Consider the following 16,107-nt stretch of genomic DNA (forward strand, 5'->3'; position numbering starts at 1 on the left):
GGCGCGGACGGGAAGTGTTTTATATGTCACTACATAAAACAATAATAATTCGAAGTGCGAGGAAACATATTTGGTGTATATTGACTTGAAAAGGTTTTACTTGAGGTTTTAGTACAACAGGATTATATATCTCGTTAAACAGACAATGCGAGCATCGAAAACAATGAAGATAAAGGCCCTGAGCAAATTATGTTTCATACAGTTTTATTTTTTATTTTCATGTAATATTACATATCATAATTATAATGTAATATAACATAATTAACAATAATTTCTTCCTTCCCAATACGTTTCTCTCACTTTCTCCCTCTTTTTCTCTTTTCCCCTTTTTTTTGGCCAGCCGATTGGGGGGGGCACGTGCCCCCCCATGCCCCCCCCCCGTAGTTACGCCACTGATACTCATCATCATTCATCATCCTCCTTATCATCATCATTCATCATCATCCTCCTCCTCCTCATCATTCATCATCATCATCGATCATCATCATCGTCATCATCATCTTCGATCATCATCATCATCATCATCTTCGATCATCATCATCAAAAGCAGTAGCATCGATCATCCCGTATAATCGTCATTCTTTATCAATATTATCATTATCACTGTGATACCATCGTGCACCCATTTACAGCAAGTCTCAGAGCCGAGAGTATGTGTAATGAATATAATGACGGGGAATTAAAATGGAAAGGGCTATTCATATCAAACAAAAGGAAAGGGGAAGCAACAGACACTATAGCTCCCCCATGACAAAACTTCAGAATTATTGGCCCCCGGGTTGGCCCCAAAAGAATAACGTGAGAAGGATTTCCTTTTCTTTAAAAAAAAAGGAAGCGGAGTCACCCCCCCCCGGCCCACCCCGCGAGCCTTATTAACAAGACAAATAGCATAAGGCGGATAATATTTTTTATTATAAAAAAATAAGAGAAGAGAGAAATTGGTATTAAAAAAGGTATAGGAAATCAGGGGCCCGTACGATCATTGTACAACTTTTTTTTTAAAGATTGATTGCATGCATTGACTACATTGCACAATCAATCGTCAAAATCAGGGGTACGATTAATCACTTACCTTTGTGTTATACTGTTATACCCTGCATGAGGAGCGTTTCATGAAAGGGACTTATAATCGGAGGTTTTATCCGACAATCATCATGACAATCAAAAGTCCTGGGGCCCGTAACACAAAGCTTAGCAATGATCGTACATTTTTCTACGATTGATTCCATTGACTACAATGTACAATCAATCGTGAAAATCAATGGTATGATCAATCGCTAACCTTTGTGTTACGGGACCCTGGGCATGGTTTATCCGCCAGTTACCATAGTAACAGCGCTTCTCAGCCAATCAAAATCAAGGAAAGTTGTCAGACCTGACGACTTGACGACGAACAAAATTGATAAAAGGCTCACCAAGAGATCAAATATGAGCAGTGAGAGGGGGGGGGGGCGTGACAGGCAACCAGTTGAGATATTTTCCCGCATAGTAGAAGCCCATTCTTCCGTATAGGTCTTTACCAAAGAAATAGTAGGAAAGTGAAAGAGTGAAATATATAGGTGATACTGATAGGCCAGTCCACGGGCGGAAACGCCGGCCGTATACGTGGTCCCCTGCTGGCGAAGCAAAGAACATAAATAGGGGAGATAAGAGAATAGGCCGCCATCATTTTCAAGCTTAACCGCTCACGATGGCGGTCTCCTGCATTCGTTAAAACTGCTATTTTCTTTTAATTGAATATTGCTTCTTGTTGATATTCATTTTCCATTGCTTTATTATGACTATTTCTTTATTGCTTTGTAAAACTTAAATGTATCACCTTGATGTTATGTTGAATATAATATCTTGATAGCAGAAATAAATAAAATCAAATCAAAATCAAAATTTTGAAAAAAAATCTGCTGTATTTAATGACATACGATGACTTTTCGTGTTGTAGAAAATTTGAGTATTGTTTAATCCACACAATAAAGAAAGAGTCATCGAGAGACATCATTGATCGGCTTTCTATGCATTTGAATATGCATAATAAATTACTTTTTTTGGGGGGATAAGCGAATTATAAAATGTTCTCGCTTTATTATTTCACATCCTACTTTTTTAATGGGATATGAATTCTCTTTCTATTTTGATTCAAATCACGTTTTTATTCATGGGTTCATGACTTGTCGCCATATAAAGGATATGCTCCTCGTCACGATGACGAACCCTCCGGGAAGTCCCCCATGGATTCCCGCGTTATCACGAGCATGGTTTTGCAACATCGCGCTATTCCTGGTTTAATTTTTCACATTTATTAAATCTTCAATCGTTTCAGTAAATCAGTTCAGATTCTAAACATTAAGAGAGCTTATATACTAGCCTGATTCGTAAAAGTTTGATAAAAACCCAACACTTACTACTATTACTACCAATAATATAATGATTTTATTTGCAATACGGCATGTTAGGCTTTGTCCTCAATTTTACCACTTTTATTTTTCCATGTGGCATACCTAAAATCTAAATGTTTCTTAGATGACTCCTACTTTTGCATTCAAGGATATATAATGATTTTTTACCCCCAATTTTTCTCGTTTCGTAATTGAATTTCAAAGGCTTATTAAATTGTGAAAATCAAACGTGAAAAAAGCCCCTATTGCAATTTCTTAATATCTTTCAGGCCAAATAATCCATACATTATTTTAAAGATTTTCTTCTTTTTTTAAAGGATATTGGTTAAGAGTTCCATCATAATTCCATTCCATCAATCCGACGCGTATATAAAAACTTGAAAGTTACCATGAAATCGGAATGCTCATTGAATCATGATTTGTTGCATGTTCAGCCCACCCCCCCCCCTTGAAAATCGTTCCACGCCCCTGATTCATCCATATTCTTTTTAAATATATTTAGTATTTGCATTAATATTAGCATCTTTGCGTAATTGTCACATGATCTTCTCCAAACGGATGTGAGTTGAGATAGCGATAGAGAGAGCACCCCGGGAGAGCGCAGAAGAGAGATCAGAAGGAGGGGAGAGACCAGAGGAGGAGAGAGAGAGAGGGGGGGGAGCAGAGGCAGGAGGCAGGTATAGCTAGCTGGGGAATAGCACCCGCCCAAATCGTCGGAAATGATCACTGGCATTGCTCCAAACTTTTCCCGAGACTTTTATCGGCGCATAATCATCAAGAGGACGAAAACTCTGACTTTTCATGGTTCTGTTGCAATGTGATAAAGGCGATAATACTCTTTGTACTGCCCCGCCCCGTCACATCTGTGATACCATCTCCAGTCCGACAAACGTTTATACGTTATGACCAATCCGACAGTTCTATCTGTCACTTTGAGTTGGTTTCGTTGATGTGACTGTGGCACAAGATTGATAACAACTTTAAAGTTGGAGAGATATAGGTTACACTCGGACAATATCCTTCGGTATACTGATATTTTGGGATTTCACACGTTGGACGTGTAATTAAGAACATCCGGAAACTAGAAGAGGGCTCCATGCATTATATATTGTTCATTGACATCAGCCCCCACAACTTATACTCCTCTGAAACATTGCATGGTGCCTTTGACGTTGGAGCTCTTCATTGTATTGGTATATACGCTCAGTTGAATGCAGGCTCAAAAACAGCCCGAACTATTGACGGGATATACTATCGCATTTTATAGCAAAGTGAAAATAATCCGTTGGGAGTTTCTTCAATGTGGGCCAGTTTGCTCTCGAGTATGGGTTTGGGATCATCTGCAGTCGACCAAGGCTCCGGGCTAGAGGCGGGTGACTCCTCTTCTGGGGACACCCCTGGGGACACCGCGAGAAGGGGTAGGTATAATAGTTTAATTATAGGCCCATTTACGCAACACAATGTGCAGCATTTACATAGCCCTAGGCATTAGTGTACCTACGGGGGGGACAGAGGGGCAGACTGCCCCCGGCCCCCTGACGAGTTAGAACTGATCCCTGACGAGTCACAAGTGGCCCGCTCATTTGAACTTGAAGAAATTTTTTTTGCTTGTCATATTTTTGGGCGGACGAATTTGCCCTCCCCTTTGGAAAATTCTAGGTACGCGCCACTGGCCCTAGATGTCTCTGAGTGCTTCATATTATTATCCCGCTCCTGTAAACTTACGAGGAATAGCTAGGTACCCAATTAGCAATTAGTCTCCACACCCCCACCCCCTTCGCGGTCCTGGGTGAATTTGCAGGGCAAATGATTTGATTTTTTTTTTCATTTTCACTTTTTTCATTCTGATAATAAAAGTAAATAAATGTGTTATCATCATTTTTTCTCAGCATACCGTAACAATAAGCAACTGACAAAATGAATAACGTGATTCTAATATGCATTCATATACATTCTAACACACTAGTTAAAATATAATCAATTTCTCTTTTTTGTATTATTGAAACATAATTATAGCAGAAACATTATATATACATGTATGTACATCGACCATATAGATGTATACTAATTAGTATACATCTCTATGGTATCGACATAGTACATTTTGAAATGTTGATGACCTCCATCTCAAGCTTAGAGCTTTAAGAAATTGATGGAGGCCTTGAAAGGAAAGGGGAAGGAAAATCATACAAACTATGCAATAAAAGAGTCTTAGCTTTTATTGCTCAAAATAACAGGAAAATTACCCCCCCCCCCCGATGAAAGGTGAAAGACACTGTGATTACAAAAGGGAAAGAAATTCAAATGAGAAAATGATAATCATAATGTTGATAAAAGCGATAAAAGTGAAAGTGCAAGTGTGCGGGGGGGGGGTATTATCGGTTGGTATATAGGAAACACACAGAGATTTTAGGTATTATAACTTAACAGTGGATTTCTCTTCATAACAGCTTTGAATGAATAGTGTAGAGCATAAGTCTAGGCATATAACATAAATGCTTACAGATGCCTTGCCAAAGAACGTTAGTGCCGAGGTGGCAATCGAACCCCAATATCCACAAATGCACGTCATGCTTGCATCCCCTGGGGATGGGGGGGGGGGGTAAGGGCCGGCAACATACTCTTACACAACACAAGAAAAAGCAATGAAAATTGATTGTTTATAGTAACCATCGAACGACGCACGTACAGTGAAAATGGTATAAAAAATGACAAAAATCGAGAGGGATGGTATAGCAGCACATTTTTTACTTTCAAAATTCACCATGTTGTGAAAATAAAACATTCGATGTTTTATTCAAGGGTTGGGGGAAATGTTTCATATACTAAAAGCTTAGGGAATAGGGATGATTATTTAGTGTCCTTTGAAAGACCGCGGGCATATAGTGTCCATGCACTGCAACGAAATGTTATATATATTTCATTATGTCTTGCAGTATTTTCGACCTTGTTATGTTATATTTATCATAATTATGTTGTGAAACGGAAATCAATAAATCAAATCAAATATAAAAAAAATCAAACTACATGTTATAACATCATCTTGCACGCAATCGTATCTGTCTGATCAAGGAGCTTCGTTTGACGCTCCTTGATAAAAGTTTGAACTCTCTTATACTGCTTATATTAAAATAATATTATTCTAAGCGCATCAACATCGGCTTTTATCGAATCGGATTGCAGGAAGGGAGTGTTCTTTAGCCTGAAAAAAGCAATGTTTAGATTGCAGATACGTGGTTCTCATCATAACATATCAAATATCCCTGATTGTTTATCTTATACTGAATTATGGTGTTGATAATAGAGCTACATACTTGCTCTTCTTTCCATGGACTGAGTCTTCTCTTTTCTTCCTATTTCACTTCTTGAAAATCAAATTTGAATATTTCATATTTAGAAAAATAGTGAGTGATTTCATCAGTTCCCTCGTTTGCATACCGACTGGAATGTAATGAATGTGCATAATTATAACTGTTTTGTGAAATTAAACGAAACTTTAAAAGGTCATAACTTTCCTATTTTACATCCGATTTTGATGAAATTTTCAGTGTTATGCTTGTTGGATTTTTTTCTTTTATTCAAATCAACTTTTTGTTGGGGTAGACCTGTCCTTTATCTAATTTTCTAGTTTCCTCATTTTCCTATCAAAGGTTTATTTCTCCCTGAACATGTTGAAAACCATTGTTTAACATTTTATGGTTCAGTCAAGTTGGTCCTCATTGTCAAATCAGCAATGATTTAAATTATGTATAATTCGAACAATAAAAAAAAATAGTGAGGGACATTATCGATTTTCTCGTTTGCATGTGACTGAATTACGGCGCAAATAACTATTTTGTGAAAACTAAGCGAAACTTTAAAATGTCATAACTTTCTTATTATACATCAAATTTTGATGAAATTTTCAGCATCATGCTTGTCTGATTTTTCTCTGTTGATTCAAATAAACATTTTTCTGAGGTGGACTTTACATGTAAGTAAGTATACCGTCCCTAAATTCAATTTGAAAAAGGCTACCGATTTTCTGCATTACTAAACCAAATCATTTTAAATAATCCATTTCTTATTCCAAAACTAGTATGGATCCGACCAGTGCATGGCGGCACAAAAGTGGGAGCGGCGACTGCCCCGGAGGATATTTTTTAAGGAGTAAAAGAAAGAGATGTAAATTAAATCAAGGGGAGGAAGGAAGAAGACCATACGAAAGATCATTTTGGGTCGTTTAACTCTAATGTAGGCAACCCCCATTCTTCAGTTTAGAAAAGTGATAAGGTCCTTTTAATGTCATCTCCCCCCCCCCCTCCTGCACCAATTAACCGTTAGAAGAATCCTGCACGGTATACCTTTGTTCCTGATATTCGAAGCCCAATACTATAGCGAATTTGATTGCATTACATCACATCCCGGTATCACATCCACATGCAATACTGCTACAACAGCTAGGAGTGGCTCCTTAATAATTTGGTGGGGGAGCTAGGGGTGGCCGTCATAAAAATAAGATGCAATTTTTCTTCATTACTTACAAAATCAGAGGGGTGAATGATCGCATTCTGCATGTGGAGCCGTTCACTCCTGTGTCTGAAATATTTTCTGAATGCACAAATATTATGGAAGCTAGTGAGCCATAATGCATGCACCACTAAAATGCACATTTCTCGTCAGTCTTTTGAAAAAATATCCGAGTATTGTTTTGGTTGAAGGTCACAGGTGAAAAAAAAGGTTTGATCAGACAAAAGTTCATCGATGTATTTAGCTCACCAAAGAACTGAAATGGAATGTAATGAGCGTAGCATTGAACTTTAATCGCGTGCAAACGCGTGTGTGTGCGTGAGAGAGAGAGGGGGGGGGGGAATTTGTAATATTTTTAATATTTTAGCAGCAAATTGAAGTGTGCGAAAGTATGTTGTATAAAAAAGGCCCTTATACAGTCTCTCTCAATCGCCCATATAAGAATCAGTCGATCTTGGCGAGTCTCAAACCAAGGATATTCCAAACAGACCCCACTCCTCCGCCCCCTCTCCCTCTCTCTCCCTCCCTCCCTCTCTCACTTTCTCCTCTTCACGGGATCCCAAGAGGGAATGGCGAGATTACCTCCCCCTCCCCCCAAAAAAACTTTAAAAGTCGGCATGCGAACAAGACTATCAGATGTCGAGATATGCACCATCCCCAACTATATACCATTTCACTTAAAATCATCCCGACGTAGGCGCCAGGCCTAAACACATTCCATTTCACTATAGGAATATCAAAATATATACATGTTCATAAAGGATGGAAGCTCGGGGCAAAGGTAAGACGTTAATTTTCTTCTCATTCACCTCTTCGAAAGTTCAAAGATGCATCCCGGGGATGTTATTTTTCCTCTAAACATCCTCTTATTACGGCTTATGAACCGGCGGGGCTCACAATACGTGGATGAATAATTTATGGTGTGTCCATCTCGCATCTGGTTTCACGTTGTGTATGGCGGATCGGACAGTGACAGTGGATATTGATTATCACATTGAAAAATATTTATGGTATAGCCTGCCTCCAAGTCGTTAGGGTTTGTAATTTAAGAGTGTGCTGTGAGTTCATCCTGGGGAAATGGTAGCTAGGGCAGAAAAGATTTAGGAATTAGAAATTGATTTTTCTTTCAGAAGTTTTCTGCATTTATTGTTGAGTCAAAATAAATTTACAATACTAGAACATGGTAAAATGACAAAGTATTGGGGGGGGGGGGGGGTACTCGAATTATATAGCATATGATACCTATGTGCCCCAAAATAATAAATCCATTGCTTTGAAACCAAAGTTGTTATTGACAACAAAATTAAGAGGCTGAGTAATTCAGTGATCGAACTTAATTAATGCAAACTGATTTATTCAGAGCTTTAGACGGGACACATATTTCAAGCATTTTCTTTGTAATCATTAAACACAGGTGTACTAGATGACAATGACCCCTTTTTTGCGGACATGACATCATTCAGATATATCAATACAACACAAAATCATATTTTTTTTCAGTATTCAAAATAATGAAATAATAGCTGCCTTGGCTGGCATAATGGAGAATGTGTATTTTAGTAATATAATACAAGCATGGCAGCGCGTATTGATTTTTAAAATAAATTCAGGGCAGAAAAAAAAAATTAACAATTTTTTTCTGTCATCATAAACATTAAAGAAAATATGAATCTCTGTTATATCAGGGATGGTTATATGATAGTGCACATGTGCGAGCGGCTTGGAAATTGTTCATAATATATGCAGACCTGAAACAATAAACATGAAGAGCTCATTAATATCACTATATAAATGCTAAACAATAATGAAAGCTGGAATAGCAAGCGAAAATGTTCTTTGTATATTTGTAAACAAGTTGAATATGTATAACTCTTTTTTCACATGTACACACATATATAATTATAGTCAAACTGTACACTAGATTAAGTGTCACAGCATGCGACAATTGCTCCGATGGCAAATCTGAGCAAAACTTAAAGGTAAATGCTAGTTTTGGTAACGATATCAAAATGAGTTCGTACAGAATCCAATGAAATGACCACCAAAGTGTCTGTTTGTATAAATAAAACGCATGTGCCAAAGAATTCTGGAAGAAATTGTGTAATTGCTGAGAAATCAGCAAATAAGCACAGGAATCAGGTAGGGCGTCGGGCCCGACGCCCTAAGCAATAATTATACATTGTCCCACGTGCGCTTATCTGTGTTGGGGATCTTCGGTGTGAACATTTTTCAGCGTAGATTTCAAGATTTCACAAAGTTCAGTTAATGTAACTGTACCAGATCTAGATCCTCGATGATATACTGACAATTAAGCCTTGTTTTACAGACTTTCTCATGAAATCAGTGTTTACTGCAACTACTGGAATTTCTCTTTAAACCTAGCCAAACTAACTTATTTATCTTTACATTTTTCTGAACCAATGATTAGAATCCGAACTGTAACCCTATATGCCCTCTGGGATATAACGACAGGAGGAAATGTCGCGGGAGAAAATGTCGTGTCACCGTATACAGGTTTAGAGACCTGAAGTTTTGTATTTTCCAATTTACACTTTTCACCCCCTTCTTATTTTTACCCTTCATTTTTTTTTGTTCGCCCTCTCCTTTTTTTTACCTTCTGCTTTTTACTCTTCACCTTTTTTTTTGCGCCGCCGTTAAGCATGAGAGGGGGCCGTGATCAGGCCCCGGATCCGTCTATTTACTGCTGACAATACTACTACTACTACTACTACTACTACTACTACTACTACTGCTTCTACTGCTGCTGCTACTACTACTACTACTACTACTACTACTACTACTTCTACTACTAGACTAGACTATACTCTACTACTACTACTACTACTACTACTATACTACTACTACTGCTACTACTGCTGCTGCTGCTACTAATACCCCTCCTATTACTATACTACTGCTGTTGCTGCTGCTACTAATACTCCCCCTCCTCCTCCTCCTACTACTACTACTACTACTACTACTTTTATACTACTACTATATACTACTACTGCTACATGTACTTCTACTATTACTACTACTTCTTCTACTACTACTACTACTATACTACTAGACTACACTCTACTACTACTACTACTACTACTACTGGTACAAATACTCCTCCTCCTCCTCCTCCTACTACTACTACTACTACTACTACTAGACTATACTCTACTACTACTACTACTTCTACTACTATACTACTACTACTATACTAAGATACTACTGCTACTAATACTCCTCCTACTTCTACTACTACTACTCCTACTTTTATGCTACTACTACTACTACTATATACTACTATCACAAATTCTATTCCTATGACTTTCTCTCCTTCTCTCCTTTTTTGATGTCCAACTCTTCTTCAAAATCCTTCTCCCCGATCTCTCTTGTCTATGATAATAAGAATTGTTTGTTTTCATTCCTATATCTCACACAGCTCATTTTTCAGTTGCCTTCACGACGCTGCTGGAGGGCGATGTTCAGGCCCAGCGAATCCCGTTTGATCGGGTTCTCTCCCAGAGTTCAGAAGACACCTATGACACAAATAATAACGAATTTACTTGTACCATACCAGGAGCATACTTCTTTACTTTCACGTATGTATATGTATATACATATATATATATATATATATATATATATATATATATATATATATATATATATATATATATATATATATATATATATATATATATGTATATATATATATATATATATTTATATATACCAACATCTGGGGGGGGGGGCACTTCCATTGACGAGTGGATACCATGCGTGACCATGGGATCTCAAAAAGAACCCTAAACACGTATTTTCGTGTGAAACCCTACTTTTGGAAACAAAACGATATACTCTACCCTTTTTCATTATTTTAGCGTTTTTGACACCCTTACGTTACGTACGTTACGTGCCCTATCTTGCAAAAGACATCCTTTTTACGTGTTTTTTTTTGGTCGCGCATGGTATCCACTCGTCAATGTAAGTGCCCCCCCCCCCGGGACGCGAAATTATCTTTCCCCGGGACCAACATACATTACCCAACATAGTGGACGGTATGTTGCCCAAAGTCAAGTATATATATTCCAAAGCAAGTTTCAGTCCAGTCAGTAGTTCTTTAAATAACCTCATTAAACTCATTTATAAACCTTCAAGCTGATCTTAAGTAAATCCATGGCTCACTTTAGAAACAAACCTCTAAAACAAATGTTTTTTTTTTATTTAACAAAAAATCAGATGACAAGAGAACAAAAAATGGGGTTACATGAAATAAGAAAGTACAACAGCATCTTTTTTTTTATGTTATAATGAAATGGTTACAAATAAGAAAAAAAAACAAAGGAAATAAGACGCAAAGAAGAGCGAAAAAATCAAATCAATTTCTTGCCGCCCTTCCAGCATCCACCCACAGGAGGACAAGGCGGCCTCGGTCTCGCTGATGAAGAACGATGATGGACAGGTGATGCTCTTGGCAGCGAGGAAGAAACGAATATCAAACAGCGTGTGCTCGCAGTCCGCCATCTTGGATCTCGCAGAAGGAGACAAGGTGTGGCTCCAGCTGAATTCAGGGCGGGAGTACGGGATCAGGAGCCATCCCGGACAACCCTTGGTGACCTTCTCGGGGATCCTTGTCAAGTAGAACACTATTATTGGTCTGCATGGTGTCACACGTAGGCCTATAGCAAATTTTGCTTTATGGATCATACAAAACAACGCTTGTTTTACTTGTATGGGCATGCCTAATTATTTCTCTATGCAATATGCAGTAAAATTGATAAAACAACGCACCCAAAACAAGTGTTAAAATTATTAATACTTCATCCTTTTCATCATCGAATAGCCTTAATTACTCGATGATATAGAGTGTGTTTTATTTATTTCTTTTATTAATCTGTATGCGGACTGTATGCATATACTCCAAAACTTGGCTGCAGCCAGTGGCGGCGGAAGCCAAAAAAAAAATTAGGGGGGGTCCACCTAAAATTTGGGCCCATGGACACAGGTAAAATTTGACAAGCAAAAACAAACCCCAAAAAAGTTATCAACCAAAATTTTAGGGGGGTCCACCTGAATGGGAGGGGGGAGAGAGGGGGACGCAGGAAACAAAATTGACAAGAAAAAACAGTTTTCAACAATAAATTTAGGGGGGACAGGAGCCCCCACCCCCTCGTCCCCCGCTTCCGCCGCCTATGACTGCAGCAACAAAAAAAATCCCCAAAACATCCTCAAAAGGACCAAATAATTACTCGTTCACTCATCTGATGCAATAACAATCCCATTTTTTTACTTAAAAAAAAGGTATACATAGCTTGAGAAGAAGTGCGTATCCACATTACGAGATATCATTATTAATCGTCGTTGCTCCTTTTTACAAATATTGTAGCTATTATCATGATTATTATTATTTTTATGATTATTGTAGTCGTTTTCGTTTCTGCTGTTATCATTATTATGAAGTACTATATAATTGTGATGATGATGATTTATTATTATAATTATTTAAATGATTGTTTTTAACATTGTTATCGTATACATTTATTATGTTATTTGATAATTTTGGTTTATGGAGTGCTACTCCATACGTACATATGTAAAATAATGTCAAATTAAAATTCAATTCAATTCAATAGGTCTCTCCTTTTTATTTTATATAGCTGTCGAACGACATGTGACATTATTTAAAGTCCAAAGACCAATAGTTATTTTTAATGGCTGCAACGTGACATTCCCTGTTCGCTCAATGGCCTTTTTTTTATTATTGTATAAAGAGAAAAGAAAGGGAAAGTGATTCCGAAAATGGCGGTTACTTTATGGAACTCTTTTTGTTTATTTTTTTATATATATTTTTTGCGGATCTTTTCAGTTAGAATCATTTTATTCCATTATCATTGATAAAGACGTAATTCATGTAACACTTAAAGGATATGTTTGTAAACGCTTATTCTTTTAGTGATTGATGAGTTGGTGCAGGGGCGGATCCAGGATTTCCCAAAAGGGGGCACATTTTCTGGAGGAATATGACGAGCAAAAAAAGAAAGTTTTTAACAAAAGAATAAGGGTAATTGTGCCTCTCAAAGGGGGGGGCACGAGTTGACTGTGCCCCCCCCCCCTGGATCCGCCATTGAGTGGGTGGATGACCTAGTATTCCAGTGGTAGGTATTTTTTCTTCATCATATTGTTCTTTTTTATATCACATAATTGTATATAATTTAAATCGTTTTGGGGAAGGGATGGGTATCATGATATTGACCACAGTCTATAGTTATGAAAGTGGAACAAAAACGAGTTGTTGTTCCGATGATGGTTTGTCAGATGTAAAATTCAATAAAATTTTTAACATCCAATTTAGGAGTAAAATCCATTTCAATAATTATACAAAAGAAGTAAAAAAACAACAACGAAAAACACTGTCCATATCCTGTAAGTGATTGCATATTAATGATTTTGAATTCCTAAACGTTCGCAAGGAAGGTACCGGTGCGAATTTGAAAACACTACTCGGCTATTTTAATTTGATCGTTCTTTATAAATATTTAAATGAGATAACTATGAAATCGCGTGCCATTAGAATTAAATTAAATTAAGTATTTGGCTATTTAAATGCTGATCTCATAGGTCATTCAAATTAGTTGCAAATTGAATTATTACATCATTAAATCGGTTGAAATTTTGACGAAATTGGACGGGAAAACCTATATTATTTTTTGGTTCGTCAGAAAATATATGCCCAACTTGACAAAGTCTTGCCAGGTACGTACATCGCTTGACTTAAGTACAATACGCTTAATGGCTTAATTTTTAATGATGTTACTTGCTGGTGAAATTGAAAACATACTGATATTGGAATGTTTATACCATTCATGTATTGCTCTTTTTTATCTTTTACTATCATGAATGATTTTTATTTTACAGTTAAACTATTTTATCGTAATTTATGTATTTGATAACAACATGTTATTCCCATCACTTAAGAGCATTTGTACTTCATTTATTTACCGTTGTTACAGGCTGATATTTATGATTGTAAAAAAGGTAAAGAAAATATAAACAAACTATTTCATTTATGTATACAAAGTAAAGTAATGTTGATCTTGTTATGTGACAGTAAATGTCAATCATGCACGCATGGTAGGAGTGATGCTAGAGATGATGACGGCAATGATGATTATCACGATGATGGTGATGATGATGATGATGGTGGTGATAATAACGATGGTGATGATGATGTTCATCATCATGGTGATGACGGCGATGATAAAAGTGATGGTGATGATGATGGTGGTGGTGGTGACGATGACGATGATGGTGATAATGATGATGCCTGGTGGTAATGATGATGATGGTGATGATGATTATCACGATGACGACGATGATTATTAATATTATGGTGATGATGATGATGGTGGGGATGATGATAATGGTGATGGTGACGTCGACGATGATGATGATGTTGATGATGACGGCGATGATGATTATCACGATGATGATGATAATGATGTTGATAATGATGATGATTTTGATGATGATGCTGATGATGATAGTGGGGTGATGATGACGATAATGATGATAAAGATGGTGATGATGATGATGATGATGAAAATTATGACGATAGTGATGATGACGACGATGAAGGTGATGGTGATGACGGCAATGATGACTATCACGATGATGATGGTGGTGGTGATGATGATTATTGTGGTGTGGTATTTTATGAAGTCTTGTCTTTTCCCCACAACAAAATCATCATGAATGACTTTATGTCTAAAATAATTTTACTGTATGTACATATATATCCTCCAAGATGATCAGATGACAAGACCTTGGATCTCGTCATGTCTCCATCTTATTGAGAGATGATCAGACGACAAGATATAAGATCTCGTCATGTCTACATCCCGTGAGAGAGATGATCAGATAAGGTAACAAGATGTTGGATCCATGCTCATGCCATCTGATCATCTCCCCTACAAGATGTAGACATGACGAGACCCAAGATCTTGTTATCTGATCATCTCTCCTCCGGATTGTAGAATCTGAAAATGACTGGCCAAGGTTTCTTTTCAAGAAAAATCATATATTTATTTCAATTTTTAGGAGAGTTTTGGCACAATTACTTTTAAGAATATAAGGAACATTATCAACTTAAATGTTATGTGAAATTAAAACAAATTCATGTTAAATCGAAAATTACATACTTTATTAGGTGTGCACATGGGGCCCATTTTCATATGCACTACCTATTCATGGAATTCATCTTAAGTCCTCAAATCTTGCCATATTTGGCAAAAGATAATCAGTTCGATTAAATAATTCAATTGGCACAAAAATACAGGAATGGCCAGAACGGTCAAGTTCTGTCTCTTTCTACTTTCTTTCATTTATTTTTTTTTTCTTGTTGTTTTATATTACTTTGTTTTGTGTTCCTTTAGGAAAATTTGTAGAGCTGTAATTGGCCGATATGTATTTGGTATTATAAAAAAAATAAATATCAAAATCGGCTATTGAGCTATGATTAGTCTCGGTTAAGAGTTTCGGCATAAATAAACAAAACAAAAGAGGGGAATAATCTCAGATAGATAATAAAAGCCGGAAGTATCCAAGGTATCGTGTCTCCCCATTCCGCTTCCGGCTGGGATCACCCCCCCCCCTCCCCCTCATGCACTTTTCTACTGCATGCACGTTTTTAGAAGTTGAAGCTGCACCAGGGAGCTGTACAATGGCTACGGACATTTTTTTCACCCATATTTTCCCCGATCAGCTGCTCAAAGTTGATTTGTTTCTTTCTTTGAAGGTGTAGTCCTAAAAGTCACTGTATATCTTTATTCTTTTAACACGACGTAAATATGAAATAATCCCATATAAACCCCTATTAAATAGTGCGAGCAGTATTGTTTGCAGTTAGCCATGAAGACGATACAAATTTCAAAAATAAAATTAAAAGCGTGTGAAGCGCGGGATTAAATTTGTTTGACGTTTTGACTTAAAAATGAACTATTAATGCAATCGCGGAGCGCGAACGAAAAAAAACGAGATTTAGACCTGAAAACATGAGTCTTTAGATCGTGCTTTGTAAATCATGAAATCTGTGCAAGGGTATCTTCCTACATACATAAATTGCGATCGCGAAGCGCTAGCAGATTTTTTTTATATTCTGATCTGAAACTGGATGATTTAAGATCGTCTTAAAAATAAACAAGCTGTGTGT

At 37.1% G+C, this 16,107-nt stretch overlaps 1 protein-coding gene across 2 annotated transcripts; it reads left to right on the forward strand.

Moving 5' to 3' along the window:
- Nucleotides 1-3,221: 3,221 nt before the first annotated feature.
- LOC121414735 (complement C1q tumor necrosis factor-related protein 4-like) lies at nucleotides 3,222-11,864 on the forward strand. 2 transcript variants are annotated; one of them, XM_041607802.1, is made up of 3 exons: nucleotides 3,222-3,811; nucleotides 10,339-10,498; nucleotides 11,301-11,864. In XM_041607802.1, the coding sequence occupies exons 1-3, from the start codon at nucleotides 3,694-3,696 to the stop codon at nucleotides 11,539-11,541; spliced, it is 519 nt and encodes a 172-aa protein (XP_041463736.1). In that variant the 5' UTR covers nucleotides 3,222-3,693; the 3' UTR covers nucleotides 11,542-11,864. The 2 variants fall into 2 exon arrangements, with proteins under 2 accessions (XP_041463736.1, XP_041463737.1); XM_041607803.1 differs by lacking the exon at nucleotides 3,222-3,811 and adding an exon at nucleotides 7,566-7,683.
- The last annotated feature ends 4,243 nt before the right edge of the window (nucleotides 11,865-16,107 follow it).

This window comes from Lytechinus variegatus, chromosome 5 (genome assembly GCF_018143015.1).
Source record: "Lytechinus variegatus isolate NC3 chromosome 5, Lvar_3.0, whole genome shotgun sequence".
Classification (NCBI taxonomy): domain Eukaryota; kingdom Metazoa; phylum Echinodermata; class Echinoidea; order Temnopleuroida; family Toxopneustidae; genus Lytechinus; species Lytechinus variegatus.

Coding starts and splice junctions, on each gene's coding strand:
- LOC121414735 (XM_041607802.1), top strand. CDS start 3,694: ATGTGGGCCAGTTTGCTCTCGAGTATGGGTTTGGGATCATCTGCAGTC. Junction 3,812..10,338: donor TGGGGACACCGCGAGAAGGG/GTAGGTATAATA, acceptor TATCTCACACAG/CTCATTTTTCAGTTGCCTTC. Junction 10,499..11,300: donor GCATACTTCTTTACTTTCAC/GTATGTATATGT, acceptor CCGCCCTTCCAG/CATCCACCCACAGGAGGACA.